This window comes from Rhinatrema bivittatum, chromosome 1 (assembly GCF_901001135.1).
Source record: "Rhinatrema bivittatum chromosome 1, aRhiBiv1.1, whole genome shotgun sequence".
NCBI lineage: Eukaryota > Metazoa > Chordata > Amphibia > Gymnophiona > Rhinatrematidae > Rhinatrema > Rhinatrema bivittatum.
Window position 1 is genome coordinate 521,845,737 of NC_042615.1, and position 19,260 is coordinate 521,864,996.

The window sequence follows — 19,260 nt, forward strand, 5'->3', positions numbered from 1 at the left end:
AGGAAAAAGCCTAACTGCGGGGCCTAGCCCATCAGGGCCGTTCAACTCGCCAGGCTGCCCAGTTCCCCAACCCCAACAGGAGTGGGAACGAATGAACATCGGTATGGCACATCAAGCATAGAGACTGGAGGATGTCCTAAAACCTAACTGTTTCTGCATAAAAGGTAAAACTTTTTTTTTTAAACCTTACCTGAGCTCAGCGTTTACCAGCTGAGTACAGATATTGTGTTCAGCTGCAGGGGGAGAGCGCATCTGCCGTCACCACTGCGCTTGGCCTCCTGCACCTGCTGCCTTTCAGCTGAATGAGCAGCTAAGCCCATGCTGGGAAACCCAGCTACTGGACCAATGCACACTTCTGAGGGATCACGGAAATCACGTGATCCATTCTCAACTGGGGGAGGGACCTTTTGCTATCACCGCAGGAGAGCAGGGCTCTTTTCCTTAAATCAGAATTTCTCCTTTGAAAAAACACGAAGCAATCCCCATAGGGAGATGCACATCCAGCATCTGCTGGAGACAGAGAATACTGGGGGTCACTGCAGGAGTATATATACTGTACATCAACTTGTTCCGTTCTGCATCTGCTGGCAGGGGAGCATAACCCACTGGGTCCTGAATCCATCTGTCTACATGCTAGAAAATAGATCTTTGATAGAATCCAATATTGCTGGTCTTCTGGAAAGTAACAGTGATTTGGTTTAAAATCAATTTGAAGTTGCGATGCAAACATTTTTCTTCTGTCCTTCCACAGATTACATGACACCCTAAATCTCTGATTAAATTAAATCTGACCTCTTGTCTTGGCTACCTAATTAGATTTTTTTTTTTTTGGTTCTGCACTAGGTTAAACAATGGCTGGGTTTAAGTATTTTCATTTATTAATTTGTATTAGTTTGGCCTACATCAGGAGCAGGCAGCTCTGGTCCTGGAGTACCACAACCAGGTCAGATTTTCAGGATATCTACAATGAATATGCATGAGATATTTGCGTACAATTGAGACAGTGCATGTAAATATACCTCATACATATTCATTGTGGATATCCTGAAAACCAGACCGGGTTATGGTACTCCAGGACCAACATTGCCTATCTCCCTGCCTAGATGTTAGAGACTGTCTTTTCAATCTGTTTTTTGAAAACTAATACATACATACACACATAACACATAAGTACAATAGCAACTGGCATACATTATAATGTAGCTGGAACAGACTGACTTCCAGGCACTAAAAATCACTGCCATGTCAGAAAATGTGTGGCACACTGCTTTAAATTTACACAAGTTAGAGTACCAAAAAACATGCAAATAATAATAAAAAATACTAATAAAAGACAGACCAGGTTACATTTACTTTTCTGAAAAAAAGATTTCCACTCATACCTATTGAAGGGCCATGTCATCAATGATAAGAGTAGAGTACAATAACTAACTTGTTGAATAGCTGCATTAAAAAAAAAAATCCCTTCCTTTAAAGAAAAAAAACACCCCCCCCCCCCCCAAGAAAAACTCCCGTATAATTTGGTGTTGAATGGAAAGAGTAGCCTCACCTCCTCAGACCTCACAGGCTCAGACGAGCGGCTAATAGCAGAGACAGGCAATGGTTCATCAGCAGGCTCATCCAATTCATTGTCCGTGTATGCACCTCCTTCACCATCTGTGTCCTCAAAGTCACTGATCAAGCGGCTGTCACAACTCAAGTAGTCAGCACCCAGCGCGGTCAGGTATGACATGCGATCGTCTTCTTCCTCTATTCCATCAGCCTGCACAAGGAGAGGTAGGGGGAAAACAAGAGTAAGTTAAAGTGAGCTGGAAAAACACTTCTATACATTCATTAGTAACCAAAAGGTGAAGCAGCATGAAAGGGGATGCAATCAACAGTGTTACGGACCAACTGTTTAGAAAGAGCACCTACTACCAGAAATCTCTTCTTCCAGGAGAACCACCAAAATCATCCCAAAGTAGCAAGATTACCCCCTATTCACCTGCTGGATTTTAAGGAATTTCTGAAATGCTAAATCACAAACTGTAAAGTGTCTGGGTGATCATTCCTTCTATGAAGTTGCATTCCCATCACTACTGATCTCAGATTATCAGTGACATCACACAGGTTTCCTAAGGCATGCTTGGAAGCTGCTGAAGAAGGGACAATGAAGAACAGTCTCACTTCCTAAAACTGAGGATTTCAAAGTTAAAAAAAAGCTGAGGAGCCAGCAACATTAAAATTGTGACAGATTCCCCCCTCCCCCCCCAAATAAATAAATAAAACAAAGGGATGTCCAGCTACACAGTAGTACTTTCTTTCTCAGACATAAAAATAAAGTATCCTGCCTTTTTGGCTTCATTCCTCCAATGAAGTTAATTTATGAACTAGAGATGCACCCCAAAATAACTATTAAGATATCTGAAAAACCATCCCTTAGGAAAAAGCCATCATAAAATTGGGCTGGCAAAAGAAAACTGACAAAACTAGTAAAAATGGTGATAGAACACAAGGAAAACCTACATATCCTAAATAATTGGTCTAACTGATCGAACAGACCTAAAAATACCACATATAAAATGAAGTCATTCAAAACATGTCGCAATAAAATGTGTCGAACTGATATCTTAAAATCATATCTCCCCCTCCAAAAAACCTTGCATCAAGCATCCTGAAAATGTTGACACAATCTCAACTCCCACCCTCACAAACACAAATTGACATTAAAAACATGCCTGGTTCAAGAGGAAAAATACTGCATGTGTATACTCAAAGACACTGTTCAAGTGTCATTCTAAAGTAGGTGAACATAAGATATGCCACACTGGGTCAGACCAAGTGTCCATCAAGCCAGTATCCTGTTTCCAACAGTGGCCAATCCAAGTCGCAAGTACCCAAACATTAGATAGATCACAAGCTACTATTGCTTATTAATTACTGTCATAGCAGTTTATAGATTTATCCTCTAGGAACTTATCCAAATCTTATTTATTTATTTATTTATTTAGAGCCTTTTATATACCAGTATTAGTGGGGACATCATACCGGTTACACTAACTGCTGTAACCACATCCTCTGGCAATGAATTCTAGAGCTTAACTATGCACTGAGTGAAAAATAATTTTCTTCGATTTGTTTTAAATGAGCTACTTGCTAACTTCATGGAGTGGCCCTAGTCCTATTATGGTTAATAAAACGGAAAATGTCATAATGCCTCTATATCGCTCCATGATGAGACCGCACCTTGAACACTGTGTACAATTCTGGTCGCCGCATCTCAAAAAAGATATCGTTGCAATGGAGAAAGTACAGAGAAGGGCAACCAAAATGATAAAGGGGATGGAACAGCTTCCCTATGAGGAAAGGCTGAAGAGGTTAGGGCTGTTCAGCTTGGAGAAAAGATGGCTGAGGGGGGATATGATAGAGGTTTTTAAGATCATGAGAGATCTTGAACGAGTAGATGTGAATTGGTTATTTACACTTTCGAATAATAGAAGGACTAGGGGACATTCCATGAAGTTAGCAAGTAGCACATTTAAGACTAATCGGAGAAAATTCTTTTTCACTCAACGCACAATAAAGCTCTGGAATTTGTTGCCAGAGGATGTGGTTAGTGCAGTTAGTGTAGCTGGGTTCAAAAAAGGTTTGGAGAAGTTCTTGGAGGAGAAGTCCATTAACGGCTATTAATCAAGTTTATTTATTTAAGAATTTTTTTATACAGATATTAGTCGAAACATCATATCGGTTTACAGTGGAACAAAAGAATGGAAAATACATTGAACAGGGAGGGAGAAGGGGGTACATAGAACCAATAGAAAGTATGGAAGGAGCAAAAACGGGCACAAAGGCAACATGGGAAAACAAATGCAATGCAAATAAAGCAATTAAAACAATTAGAAAATTAAATTGATTAAATTAAACACATAACTATGTACAAGGATAGGGTGAAGACTGTGGGGCATGGGGCGCGATTGGGCAGGGGAGCTCTTAATTGTTCGGAGGGTAAGCTTGTTTGAATAACCAAGTCTTTAGTTGGGATCTGAATTTCAGGGGGCATGATTCTAGCCTGAGGTTGGATGGGAGTGTGTTCCAGTGCGTAGGGCCGGCAATGGAAAAGGCCCGATCTCTCATGGATGAGAGATGTGCCTTCTTTAGGGAATGCACATGGAGGGTCCCTTTGTTGGAGGTTCTAGTAGGGCGATTAGAGCATGCGAGACGGAGAGGATCATCAAGCCAGTCTGAATTGTGTGTGAAGATGGCTTTGTGGGTAATGGTAAGGGCCTTGAAGAGTATGCGGGATGATACCGGGAGTCAATGAAGGTCCTTGAGGATAGGGGTGATATGGTCATATTTACGTGCATTGGAGATGGTTCTGGCTGCTGCATTTTGCAGCATCTGGAGGGGTTTTATGGAGGAGTAGGGTAGGCCAAGGAAGAGGGAATTACAATAGTCCAATTTAGAAGAGTGTGGCTTGGATGACGGTGCGGAAGTCACCGGGGTGCAGTAAGGGTTTTAGTTTTTTCATGACATTGAGTTTATAAAATCCCTCCTTGAGGATTGTGTTGATGAGTTTCTTGAGGTTCAATTGCTGGTCGATCTGAACCCCGAGGTTTCTGGCATGGTGCAGTGATGGAAGGGTGTTGTAGGCAGGGTTGATGGAGGGTTTGATAGGGAGATGTTGGGAAATAAGGAGTAGTTCCATTTTGGATGTATTTAGAGCCAGGTGGAGGTTTGTAAGTAAGGTATTGATGGTTGCGAGGCAGTTCCCCCAGAATTCGAGTACCTTAGTTAAAGAGACCTGAATGGGAATGACGATTTGCATGTCATCAGCATAAAGATAAAATTTGAGGCAGAGGTCTGTTAAGAGTTGGCAGAGTGGGGTGAGATAGATGTTGAAGAGGGTAGATGAAAGGGAGGAACCTTGAGGGACTCCCTGTGAGAGGGAGTGGTGGGAGTTTAATTAGAGAATAGCCACTGTTATTAATTGCATCAGTAGCATGGGATCTTCTTAGTGTTTGGGTAATTGCCAGGTTCTTGTGGCCTGGTTTGGCCTCTGTTGCAAACAGGATGCTGGGCTTGATGGACCCTTGGTCTGACCCAGTATGGCATTTTCTTATGTTCTTATGAGAGAATAAATAATCGATTTACATTAACTTGTCAAGTCTTTTCATGATTTTGTAGACTTCTATCATACCCCCCCCCCCCCCAAGTCATCTCTTCTCCAAAGTGAATAGCCTTTCCTCATAGGGCAGCCATTCCCTGCCCTTATTTTAGTCTCCCTTCTCTGCACTTTCTTCAGTGCAGCTATATCGTTTTTGAGATGCGGTGACCAGAACTGCACACAGTATTCAAAGTGCGGTCTCACCATGGAGCGATACAGAGGCATTATAACATCCTCTGTTTTACTTTCTATTCCCTTATTTAAAATTCCTAACATTGTTTGCTTTTTTGATCGCCACAGCATACTGGGCCAATGATTTCAATGTATTATCCACAATGATGCCTAGATCTCTTTCCTGAGTGGTAATTCCTAAGATAGAACCTAACTGTGTAACTACAGCAATGGTTATTTTCCCCTATGTGCATCACTTTGCAATTGTCCAAATTAAATTTCATCTGCCATTTGGAAGCCCAATCTTCCGATCTTGCAAGGTCCTCCTGCAATCCATCACAATCCGCTTGAGATTTAACTATTCTGCATAATTGTGTGTTATCCGCAAATTTAATCGCCTCACTCGCTGTACCCCTTTCCAGATCATTTATAAATATATTAAAAAGCACCGGTCCAAGTACAGATCACCGAGGCACTCTATTGTTTACCTTTTTCCACTGTGAAAACTGACTATTTAATCCTACTCTGTATCCTGTCTTTTAACAAACATCCAATCCACAAAATGACATCACCTCCTTATCCCATGACTTTTTAGTTTTCTTAGAAGCCTAACATGCAGGACTTTGTCAAACGCCTTCTGAAAATCCAAATGCACTATATCTACTGGTTCACCTTTGTCCACATGTTTATTCAGCCTTTGAAAAAAGGTGTTGGACATTTGTGAGGCAAGACTTCCCTTGAGTAAATCCATGCTGGCTGCGTTCCATCAAGGCATGTCTGTCTAAATGTTTTGTGATTTTATTCTTTATAACAGTTTCCACGATTTTTCCCACAACTAAATTCAGGCTCACCGGTCTAGTTTCCCAGATCACCCCTGGACCCTTTTTTTAAATATAGGGGTTACATTGGCTATCTTCCAATCTTCAGGTACATCAGATGATTTTAACGGCAGGTTACAAATTTTTACTAATTGGTCTGGAATTTCATTATTTAGTTCTTTCAGAACCTTGGGGTGTATACCATCAGGTCCAGGTGATTTACTACTCTTCAGTTTGATAATCAGGCCTACCATATCTTCCAGGTTCAATTGATCTGAACTATCACTCATAAAAACCTTCTCCAGAATGGGTATCTCTCCATTATCTTCTTCAGTAAACACTGAAGCAAAGGAATTGTTTAATCTTTCTGCAATGGCCTTATCTATGGGAAAACTATGTCCCACCCACAACTCTTAATACTAGCCAAAGCCTGGATACCTTTTCACAACAAGTAAAAGACCTAGGAGTCATCATAGACAGCGGATTCAGCCTCAACAAATTCGTCAATAACACTACAAAAGAATGTTTCTTTAAACTTCAAACCTTAAAGAAACTAAAACCACTCCTGCTATACAGAGACTTCCGCATGGTACTACAGGCCATCATACTCCCAAAACTGGACTACTGCAACTCCCTCCTTCTGGGCCTACCAGCATGCACCACAAAACCACTTCAGATGGTCCTTAATGCCTCAGCAAGAATCCTCTCAAATGCCAAAAAAAAAGAGATCATATTACCCCAATCCTTCTTCATCTCCACTGGCTCCCTATTAAATTCAGGATCCAATTCAAATCCTTAATGATGATACATAAAGCCTTGTACAACATCGCGCCTCTCAAGCTAACATTCCAAATTCAACTACACAAATCCATGAAACCGACCAGAAGCGCTTATCAGAACAGACTAATCACCCAACCAGCTAATCCGCGCTGAGAAACGCGCCCTATCCACAGCGGGCCCGTCACTCTGGAACTCACTTCCCACAGACCTTCGCCTTGAACCATGCCACTCCACATTTAAAAAGAAACTTAAGACTTGGTTATTTAAACAAGCATTCCCGCAGAGCTAAGAGCAGGTAGAAAGTCAGTCACTTATCATCCATTTACCCCAGCATATTTCACATAACTTATCTTATTTACTGTTATTTTTCATGGATGTTTACTGTTAGTTATCTATTTATTTTATTTATTTATTAATTGTTATTTCATCTATTTATTATTACTTCTTAATTGTTAACATTATTATATATATTTTCCTGTTATCTGGATTAACCATGTTCATTGTAAACCGCTAACTTGAAGCGATAGTTACTGTTCATTGTAAACCGGGGTGATATGTATATTATACAGGAACCTCCAGTATATAAACCCTTAAATAAATAAATAAAATCTTCTCTAAGTGCCCTTTAACCCCATGATCATCCAACAGTCCAACTGACTCCCTTGCAGGCTTTCTGCTTCGGACATATATTTTTAAAAGTTTTTATTCTGAGTTTTTGCCTCTATGGCCAACTTCTTTTCAAATTTTGTCTTAGCCTGTCTTATCAATGCCTTACACATTTAACTTGCTAATGCTTATGCTGTATCCTATTTTCTTCTGATGGATCCTTCTTCCAATTTTTGAATGAAGATCTTTTGGCTAAAATAGCCTCTTTCACCTCACCTTTTAACCATGCCAGTAATCATTTTGCCTTCCTTCCACCTTTCTTAATGCGTAGAATACATCTGGTCTGTGCTTCTAGGATTTTTTTATTTTTATTTTTTTAACAAAGGTCCATGCCTGTTGAACAGTTTTTACCTTTATAGCTGCACCTTTTCGTTTTTTTCTATTTTTCTCATTTTATCAAAGTTTCCCTTTTGAAAGTTTAGCGCTAGAGCCGTGGATTTGTTCTCCTTCCAATCATTAAGTTAAATCTGATCATATTATGATCACTATTGCCAAGTGGCCCCACCACAGTTACCTCTCTCACCAAATCCTGCACTCCACTGAGAATTAGATCTAAAATTGCTCCCTCTCTCATCAGTTCCTGAACAGATTGCTCCATAAAACTGTCTTTTATTCATTCCAGGAACTTTCTCTCTCTAACATGGCCTGATATTTCTCTTACCCAGTCAATATTGGGGTAATTGAAATCTCCCACTACTGCACTACCTGTTTGGTTAGCTTCCCTAATTTTTCTTAGCATTTCACTGTCCGACCCCACCTTGAATACTGTGTACAATTCTGGTCGCTGCATCTAAAAAAAGATATAATTGCGATGGAGAAGATACAGAGAAGGGCGACCAAAATGATAAGGGGAATGGAACAGCTCCCCTATGAGGAAAGACTAAAGAGGTTAGGACTTTTCAGCTTGGAGAAGAGACGGCCGAGGGGGGGATATGATAGAGGTGTTTAAAATCATGAGAGGTCTAGAACGGGTAGATGTGAATCGGTTATTTAGTCTTTCAGATAATAGAAAGACTAGGGGGCACACCATGAAGTTAGCATGTGGCACATTTAAAACTAATTGGAGAAAGTTCTTCTTCACTCAACGCACAATTAAACTCTGGAATTTGTTGCCAGAGGACGTGGTTAATTCAGTTAGTATAGCTGTGTTTAAAAAAGAATTGGATAAGTTCTTGGAGGAGATGTCCATTACCTGCTATTAATTAAGTTGACTTAGAAAATAGCCACTGCTATTACTAACAATGGTACCATGAAATAGACTTAGTTTTTGGGTACTTGCCAGGTTCTTATGGCCTGGATTGGCCACTGTTGGAAGCAGGATGCTAGGTTTGATGGACCTTTGGTCTGACCCAGTATGGCACGTTGTTGTGTTCTTGGATGGTAGTATACTGCTATCACTATTCTCTTCCCCAACACACAAGGGATTTCTACCCATAAAGATTCAATTGTACATTTAGTCTCATATAGGATCTTTATCCTGTCGGATTATATGTCATCCCAGACATAAAGCGCCACCCTGCCACCAAGATGCTCCTCTCTGTCATTGCGATATAATTTGTACCCTGGTATAGCACTATCCCATTGGTTATCCTCTTTCCACCATGTCTCTCAGATGCCAATTAAGTATGTCATCATTCACTACTATACACTCTAATTCTCACATCTTACTACTTATACTTCTGGCATTAGCATACAAACAATTCAAAGTGAGTTTTTTGTTTGTGTTTACATTCTGTTTTCAGTTGACAGGGATAAATTGGAAAATTTTAGCTCAGTTGAGTTTTTAATTATAGGCACTTGGACTACTTTTCTTATTATTGGAACCTCTGTTGGGATGTCCTAACTCTAATACTTCATTAGTATCCTTTGAAGATACCTCCCGCTGAACATTGTGCTGCTGAGCGACTGTCTGCTTTCCCCTTTGTTTTAGTTTAAGAGCTGCTCTCTCTCCTTTTTAAATGTTAGCACCAGCAGCCTGGTTCCACCCTCATTAAGGTGGAGCCCATCCCTTTAGAAAAGACTTCCCCCTTCCCCAAAAGGTTCACCAGTTACTTACAAAATTGAATCTCGCTTCCCTGCACCATCGTCTCATCCACACAAGGAGACTCTGGAGCTCAGTCTGCCTCTGGGGACTTGCACGTGGAACAGGAACCATTTCAGAGAATACTACCCTGGATGTTCTGGATTTCAGTTTTCTACCTAAGAGCCTAAATTTGGCTTCCAGAACCTCCCTCCCACATTTTCCTATGTCATTGGTGCCCACATGTACAACAGCCGGCACTTCCCTAGCACTGTCTAAAATCCTATCTAGGTATGGAAGGTCCACTTTTGCATATTACCAGGTGATCCTCACGCCCAGCAGCCACCCAGCTTGTCTACCTTCTTAATACTCAAATCACCAACTATGGCTGCCAACCTAACCCTTCCCTCCTTGGCAGAAGCACTGGGAGAGACATCCTCTGTGCGTGAGGACGATACACCACCTGGAGAGCAGGCCCTTGCTATAGGATCATTTCCTGCTGTGCACCAGCTTGATGCTCTCCGATTATGAGACCTTCTTCCTCCAAGGCAGCACCAGGGATGCCAGACTGGAGTTGGAACGTGGCTACTATGTCTCTGAAGGTCTCATCTATATACCTCTGTCTGCCAGGTTAGAAAAAATAAAAATGTCTGGTTCCAAGATTTCTAAAAATGTGTTGCCTGCTGCTGGCCTAGGCCCAAGAGAAGAGATCTTGTCAAGGGGAAAGAGTACGGAGGTAAGGTCAGGAAGAGAAGCTAGAAATGAGAAAAGGAGAGAGCAAAGGCAAAAAAACCCATACAAAATATAAGCAAAATGGAGAAATTACTTACCTGACAATTTCGTTTTCCTTAGTGTAGACAGATAGACTCAGGACCAATAGGTATAGTGTACTCCTGATAGCAGTTTGAGACTGATCAGATTTCAATCTGACGTCAGCCCTAGTTAGTAAATATACCCCTGCAGGAAGTGCAGCTCTTCAGTATTCTCCTCGAAAAGCATTGTGGATATATGTGTGACTAATTTGGATAACTTGAATAACTTCATAACTTGAACAACAACTTGATCAACTTGATTAACTTGAACTGGTTGAGATGGCTATAGCTGGAGACCACCAGTGTCCTCAACCGGGAAACGTCGACACCTGGTAGGTTGGGTGTCCTAGATGAAGGAAAGCATGGCTTACCCTTGAATCACTCGCTCCTGGGGATGTCCCCCGAGAATTCCATGAGTAACGGCAGTCGTGGGTGGGATGCTGAGTCCATCTGTCTACACTAAGGAAAACGAAATTATCAGGTAAGTAATTTCTCCATTTCCTAGCGTACAGCAGATGGACTCAGGACCAATGGGATGTATAAAAGCTACTCCCGAACCGGGTGGGAGGCTGCCCGTGACCCACTTAGTATTGCCCTTGCAAATGCTGTGTCCTCCCGAGCCTGAACATCCAGGAGAAGGTGTGGATGGAGGACCATGTCGCCATCCTGCAGATCTCAGCGGGTGACAGCATCTTGGTTTCTGCCCAGGACACTGCCTGGGCTCTAGTAGAATGGGCCTTGACTTGTAGAGGTGGCGGCTTGCCTGCTTCTACATAGGCTGCCTTGATGACTTCTTTGATCCAGCGAGCTATGGTTGCTCGCGAGTCCGCTTCCCCTTGCCTCTTCCTGCTGTGAAGGACGAATAGGTGGTCTGTTTTTCGTACGGGTTCCGACATTTCCAGGTATCTGGATAGGAGTCTGCCGATGTTGAGGTGGCGTAGACTTCGAGCCTCTTCCGAATTCTTATGCTCATCCGGCGATGGTAGCGAGATGGAAGTGAGACACCACTTTGGGGAGGAACGAGGGGACCGTGCGCAGCAGGATGGATCCCAGGGTGAGCCTGAGGAACGGCTCACGGCAGGACAGTGCTTGTAGTTCGGATATACGACGGGCTGAACAAACTGCCAGCAGGAATGCTATCTTCAAAAGTTAATAGTCTGAGAGACAGGCCATGGAGAGGTCTGAAAGAGGCTCCTGCTAAGAAATCCAGGACCAGGTTGAGGTTTCAAAGAGGTATTGGCCACTTTAGGGGTGGGCGGATGTGCTTGACTCCTTTCAGGAAGCGTGAAATATCCGGGTGAGAGGCTATGCTGCCGCTCTCGCTCTTGGTTCCGTAGCATGACAATGCGGCCACCTGTACCTTGATGGAGTTGAGGGACAATCCCTTCTGTAGGCCGTTCTGTAGGAATTCCAAGACCGTAGGAATTTTGACTGAGCGCGGTATGATGTCGTGGTCTTCGCACCAGGCTTCGAATACTCTCCAAATCCATATGTATGTTAGAGATGTGGAAAACTTGCTAGCTCGGAGTAGGGTGTCGATTACAGCCCCCGAGTATCCGCTCTCTCTCAGGCGAGCCCTCTCAATGGTCAGACTGTAAGAGAGTATCGAGCTGGATCCTCGTGGAGGATCGGCCCCTGTCAGTAGTCTTCGCATGTCTGCATAGCATGGTCTTCTTGGCCAGTCCGGGACCACAAGTAGTACTGGTCCCCTGTGTAGTTCTATCTTGTGAATGGTTGCGCCTAATAGGGGCCACGGCGGGAAGGCGTATAACAGTCTACTGTGGCCAGGTCTGTACCAGGGTATCGATCCCCTGGGACTGAGGTTCCCACCTGCGGCTGAAGTAGCTGGGCACTTGGGCGTTGGACCGGTTTTCCAGAAGGTCCATGGTTGATGTTCCCCAACGGTTCACTATCAGTTGGAACGCTGCAGGCAACAGCTTCCATTCTCCTGGGTCTAGACTTTCTCTGCTGAGGTAATCCGCTGTGATGTTGTCTTTCCCAGTGATGTGGATGGCCGAGATCACCTGGAGATTCACTTCCGCCCACGACATTAAGGGGTCTATTTCCAGAGACACCTGTTGGCTTCTGGTTCCTCCCTGACGGTTGATGTAGGCCACTGTTGTGGCGTTGTCCAACATTACTCCGACCACTTTGTCTCGGAGTCTGTGACTGAACTGTAGGCAGGCTAGTCTGACTGCCCGAGCTTCTAGGTGATTGATGTTCCATCCCAACTCTTCTGCGTTCCACTGCCCTTGGGTGGTTAGCTCTTCGCAGTGTGCTCCCCATCTTCATAGGCTGGCATCTGTGGTGAGCAGGGTCCAGGTCAGTGAGGACAGTCTTGTTCCCTGGCTCAGGTGGCCGTCTTGTAGCCACCATCGTAGTTGGGTCCGAACTCGCCCGGGAGCTGTAGACATACGGCATAGTTCTGGGACAGTGGATTCCATCACGATAGAAATGAGTGCTGTAGGGGTCTCATGTGAGCTCGTGCCCATGGCACTACCTCCAGTGTGGATGCCATGAGACAGAGAACTTGTAGATAATCCCATGCTGTGGGGCGAGGTTCGCAAGTGGTTCATCAGTTTTGATCTCCTTGTCGGAGTCAGGCTGACCTTGCCTTCTTTGGTGTTGAATCGGACTCCTAAGTATTCTAGAGACTGTGAGAGCTGCAGACCGCTCGTTTGTGTTGACCACCCATCCGAGGCTCTCCAGTAGAGTTTTGAATCTGTTGGTTGCCTGGTGACTTTCCTCTGGGGATTTAGCCCTGGATCAGCCAATCGTCTAGGTAAGGATGTACGAGGATTCCTTCCTTCCTCTGTGTTGCTGCCACCACCACTATGATCTTGGTGAACGTCCGGGGTGCTGTGGCTAACCCGAAGGGTAGTGCCCGGAACTGGTAGTGACGGTCCAGGATTTTGAAGCATAGGAAACGCTGATGTTCTTGATGGATTGGAATGTGTAGGTAGGCTTCCGACAGATCCAGGGATGTGAGAAACTCTCCCGGTTGTATCGCCCTTATTACAGAGCGTAGGGTTCCCATGCAGAAGCGGGGAATCCTCAGGTGACGGTTGACCGAATTGAAGTCCAGGATGGGCCTGAACGTCCCCTCTTTCTTGGGGACGATAAAATAAATGGAATAATGCCTCGAGGGCCAGTAATCTGGTCAGTGTAGCTTCCACTGCCATCCTATTGGAGGGGTCGTGGCATGGGGATTCCACAAACTTGTCCGGAGGGGTTCGGAGGAAATCCTGGTAGTACCCCTCTCGAATGATGGTTAGGACCCCACTTGTCCGAAGTTATCTCGACCCATCTTTGGTAGAATAGGGCAAGTCTGCCCCCTATGGCTTCTTCCTTTGGACGGGTTGGCTGATTCTCATTGTGGGGTGCGGCTGAGGCCTGGACCCGAGCTGGTTCCACTTTTGTTGTGCTTGTTCCGAAAGGACTGGTTCCTGCCTGTAGGACAAGGCGCTTGATAAGTGTTTCTGTATGGATCGAAGTGCTGTGAACCTCTGCCCCTGGAGGATCGGTGGAAGGGTCGCTGGTTTCTCTTATTCCTATCCTCCTGTAACCGCGGCAGTGGGGACTCGTCCCATTTGTTAGCCAGTTTCTCTAATTCTCTGCCGAACAGGAGGGATTCCCTTGAAGGGCATCCTTGTGAGTCTCGTTTTGGAAGATGCGTCGGCTGACCAGCTTTGGAGCCAGAGTTGCCTCCTGGCTGCCACAGTTTATGACACTCTAGCTGCAGTGCGCACCAGATCGGAAGCAACATCCGCGAGGAATGATACTGCTGGTTCCATGGCTTCCCCAGGAGTGTTGCTCCTGGTCTGTGATAGGCAGGCACGTGTCACCACGGTGCAGCAGGCCGCTATTTGTAGGGACATAGCGGCGATGTCAAAGGACTGTTTAAGGATGGATTCCAGACGTCTGTCTTGAGCATCTTTGAGTGCTGCCCCTCCCTCCACTGGGAGGGTAGTGCGCTTCGAGACCGTGCAGACAGCATGTCTGCCCGGTCTCGGGCATGTCAGAAGGTCTTTGGCTGCCAGGTCCAGAGGATACATGGCTGCCAGAGTCCGTCCCCCTTTGAATGTAGACTCTGGTGCAATCCATTCCAGGTCAATTAGCTGTTGGACAGCTTGTAACAGAGGGAAATGGCGGGAGGTCTGACGGAGTCCCTTTAGCAAGGGATTTGTCTTAGGCTCCCCCGAGGCACTTGTGCCCGGGATAGCAAGCTGCTTCAGGCTGTGGGTGACCAGGTCTGGAAGGTTGTCTTTGGTGAAGAAGTGTCTCAAGGTCCGGTGAGGCTCTGTCCCCTGAGGGAGTTCCCCCTCCTCCAGGGGCTCTGATTCCTCCTCAGAGTTGTCAGTGTCCCCGTAGGTGGGGCTTCTGGGCGGTGGATTCACTTCTCTGGGCCTAGAGGGGCCCAGGGTGTAAAGGTCCTCTGGTGAAGGCTGTGGCCGTGTTATCAGAGGCTCCGTCTGCATGTGGTCGAAGGTGTGCAGGCCTTTTAAGAATTCCACCCAGGAGATAGATGCTGTGTCCAAGCTAGGAGGCGCTGTGTCCCTGGGGGGGCCCCGTTTGAGGGGGTCCCACTGGAATTTGCTAGGTCCGGGGTGCTTATTGAGGAGCTAGCATTCAGTCCCGGATGGGGCTGGCCCTGGGCTGGATCCCCCAGGGCTTCCTCGTACTGGGTACACAGGGCATTGGCCTTTTTGTGTTCTGCGGCTCTGATGTGGCATGCTGGGCAGAAGCCCTGAGCTTTGAGCTCCTTTTCCGGTGGTGCCATAGGTGTAGGCGCGTAAAATATGTTATGCGCTCCGGTGCGTCGACTATGTGCGCGTGGAATGGGTGTGTGCTCAGCATGTGCGCGTTGGAGTGCGCACAAGTCGCAGATATGCGCCTGGCACATTAAGTGCGAGTTAGGCGCATAACTTGCGTGCATGGTACTTGAGCGTGCGATGTTGTGCGCACAAGGAATTTGTGTACCCGGCTCGCCCTTTGTGCACATGGATCGAGACAGCGGATAGGGCAGCGAACAGGGCCGAAATGGCGACGGCGACCATGCGGACAATATGGCGACCACCTCTGAGGGTCTCCACGTGGGAGGACCCTTGGATATAACCGGGCCTAGCCCTGCTAGGGCGGATCAACCCGGTGGCACTGGTCCTGGCCGGCGACCTGTGCGACTCCTCGAGCTTCGGAGACCGGAGTCTTTAAAGAAGATTTCTACCTTACCTTGTCTCGGCGCTTCCCGGTTTCGCTCCGGGCGGTCTCCAGCTGCGGGGGGAGAGGGAAATACCTTCACCGCCGCGCTCGAGGTTGCACCCGATGCCTCTCTGCCGACCCGAAATTGGGGGCTAGGTCCCCGCCGAGGGTTGGCCGCCGGACCGAGGCTCACCTCCAAGGGATCGCGGAAATCACCTCGGGAATTCTCAACTGGGGGAGGGACTCGAGGGTATCACCGCAGGACATTGGGGCTTGTCTGTAGAGGTAAAATTTCTTCTTGTTTTGGGTTTTCTCCGTTAAATTTACTCTAATGCTGAGAGTGCGTGCAGGTAGTCTCTAACTGCTATGGAGACGGAAAATACTGAAGAGCTGCACTTCCTGCAGGGGCATATGTACTAGGGCTGACGTCAGATTGAAATTTGATCAGTCTCCAACTGCTATCAGGAGTACACTATACCCATTGGTCCCGAGTCCATCTGCTACACGCTAGGAAATAAGCTATTTAAAAAAATATTTTGACTTCCTGGCTCTTGAAAATGCTGGCTGGCACTTGAGTTTTCTAAATATATTTTCCCATCTCAGCTGTAAAAGTTATCTTCCAATTGTCAGAGTCAAGTGAAAACTATAAATTTTAGTGCTCTGATCCTGTAATATTAAAACAGTGTAGTTGACAGAAATCACTTGACTGAAGCTATCAGAACACACATAGGGAACTTCATTCAGTTTAGGACAGTACTAATCATCAGTCCCACAATAATAAGATGCAGAACACGAAACAAAACATAATACATAACAGGGATAAATACCTTTCCTTCTGACACCCAGACCGCTTCACCTTGCTGATTCCGAATTGAATCTTTCAAGCTGCCATACCAAGCATCATTGGCAGAATTCAGATTGATAGTGGCTACACAAATCATAAGAATAGATATGTTGTTAAACATTTAAAAACATATGGATACACTTTTGAATTGCAGACCCAGTGAATTGCAACATCCTGTTTTTATGGTTGTGCTGCTCATAGATAAGATGGTACAAATGACTGTCTTTTCAGGACAGAGCTTACAGCTAGAATGTGGTGAATTTAGCCATGAAAAGAAATATACAACCGAATCAGTGTGTTTTCAACTATTCCATTAACCTTGTGTGGTCAGTGTGTTTTCAACACACTGACCACACAAGATTAATGGAATAGTTACCAATTTTATAAAACATCCCAATCAAAATAAGTTGAATAATTCAATGTATTCCTAAAGCTTTGTTTTTTTTTAATGTTTATATTTTTCTCTATACTAAGTGTTTGCAAGGTATGCTTATTAGAAATTCCCACAGGCTTTCTACAGTTTCCACCACCTTTTAGCACCATCTTCACGCCAGACATGGACACTATAACAGTTTTCTCAGAGGACAAGCATGATGGCAGTCCTATTAGGTGACATCACCTGATACAGCCCATCACAGAACTCTGAACTCAAAGATTCTAGAGCTTTCCACATGCTCTAAGCATGTGCAGCTATAGTCATGTCCCTGCCCCTTAGGCAGGACCCTTCAGTCTTTCTTTTTCTGTGGAGCTATGTGGTCATGGTATTCAGCTTTGCTACTGCTGTGATTTTTTTTTTGGAGCTGCAGCAGTTTTTTCTATTTTCCTTTTTCATAACTTTAGCATAGAGTATTTGTTTTCTCCCTTTCTCTTTTTCAAACACTCTGCCATCTGCATGGTGGGTCTTGGGTACTATGCCACCCAACAGAGTCTAATTCCTTTTCCTAATAAATAATGCTGCATCTGCAGCTTATTTTCTCTGGCCTCTCCTTAATCTGTCTGTTTTTGTGCCTTTGTCAGTTGCTGGTGGGACGGGCAACATGTAGTCTGTGTAGGCATCTGGACCTGGGGACTTGCCCAAGTTCTTACACATGCAGGAGTTTCATGTTATTTCATCTGACCACTAGGCATTGGAGGCTCAGGCAGCGAAGGATTCGAGAGCCAAAGCATTCCTGTGGGGAGGAGAGCTCATTCTCCCCCTACTCCTAGGAAATAGTCTCTACAGGCAATTAGTGCCTTGGATGACAGACTCCCTTCCTGCTTGTCAGCTCTGGCAGTGCAGTTTCCTTGAGAGAGAGGATGAGCATGAGCTTGGGCAATCAGTGTTGCTGCTGCACAATGGTACTATGCCAAAGACCAGTTTCCCACACATGTCTGTGCCAGAGCACCAATGGTCTGATGTATCGATGTCATTGATGCAAGGGGGTACTCATAGATACCATCAAGGCACTGGGCTGCCCTCATTCCCGCCAAGGGCCATGGGTACTGTCAAGCCATCATGGGCTATGGACGTCAACGTGCACCATGGACGCTCTCAATGCCATCAGGCATGGGTGCCATCGAGCGCCAGGTCACGATCAATTCTATTCGACACTATGATTGCTCTCGATGCAGTCAAGTACCTTGGATACCCAACATGCCTTCGCCCTGGGCATGATTGGATGCCATCGGCAATGTGGGGTGACGGGCGCCATCAAGAGCCATAGAAGCCCTTGACACCACTGAGTGCTGGGAATGAGCATTCCACGTGCACCATGGATGTCATTGTGTGCTGTCATGCACAGACGATGCTTTCAATGCTGTTGAGAGCCATGGGCACGAATGAGCGTCATTGAGGCTGTCCAGATGGACGCTGTGGAGACCATAGGCATAGTTGCCAAGTGCTGTGGACATAGACACTGTTAAGTGCCCTGGGGCAACATCAAGCCTCGTGGGCACCAACGTTGAGCACTGTGGGCACCATCATGTGCCATGCATGCTGTGGGTGCCATTGATGCTGCCATGTGCCATCAACGCTGTTGAGGTAATCAACAAAGCACCAGTGACGCTGTCAATGCCGTCAAGGGCCATCCATTCTTTCAAGCACCGTGGGCGCTATTGAGCACCATCTTTGCAGAGGGGCCTTCGATGCCTTTGAGCACCCTCAATGCCTTTAGGCAGTGTGGGCGACATAAGTGTTGCTGGGCCACTGATGCCTTCAGGTGCCATAAGCACCTTCAATGATGATGTATGTCATTAATGCTGTCAAGCTCAGAGGGTGCCATTTTGTGCCATCTATGCCCAGGGCACATCGTTTGGTGCCATGAGCCTGGTCAGTTGCTGGCGAGCATAGAGTATGCTGACACCATGCCATCACTGCTGTGGTTACCAGTGGGCACAGTCAGACACCACAGAGCACCATCGGGCATAATGGGCTTCTCAGGCAACATAGCGTGCCATTGACGCCACTGTTATCAGGGCAGTTGTCAGCTGCTTTGGGCGCCTGAAGACGATGCTGTTAAACCCAGCCCATTGACAGTCTGACGTAGTTGGTTCACCATGGGCACTGTGAACATTGTCATAGCACTGTGCACACTGACTTCATAAGGTATTACTGAGGCAGTGGAGCACAAGTGTAGTTGACACTGGTGAGAGTCTACACCTCCCAGCGCAATGGGCACTGCTGGATAATATCACTGTTGGTACTGTGGAGTGGCAGGCACCCTGGACAGCATTGTAGCCATGGGTCCCATAGAGGTCATTCCTGTCAGGTGCCCTCATATGTCTAGCATCATGAGGTAGCATGCAACACTGACAGGAAGGGCACCACC

General features: G+C 45.7%; 1 protein-coding gene across 4 annotated transcripts in view; it reads right to left on the reverse strand.

Annotated features, from left to right (window-relative positions):
- The window catches only part of TJP2 (tight junction protein 2), a 250,962-nt gene that overhangs the window by 16,074 nt on the left and 215,628 nt on the right, over nucleotides 1–19,260 (reverse strand). For all 4 annotated transcript variants that reach the window (XM_029612832.1, XM_029612820.1, XM_029612840.1 and 1 more), the window contains exons 18-19: nucleotides 16,437–16,537; nucleotides 1,550–1,762 (exon numbers count right to left, since the gene is read on the reverse strand). In XM_029612832.1, coding sequence (XP_029468692.1) covers nucleotides 1,550–1,762; nucleotides 16,437–16,537 — 314 coding nt within the window. The remainder of the gene's footprint in view (nucleotides 1–1,549; nucleotides 1,763–16,436; nucleotides 16,538–19,260) is intronic.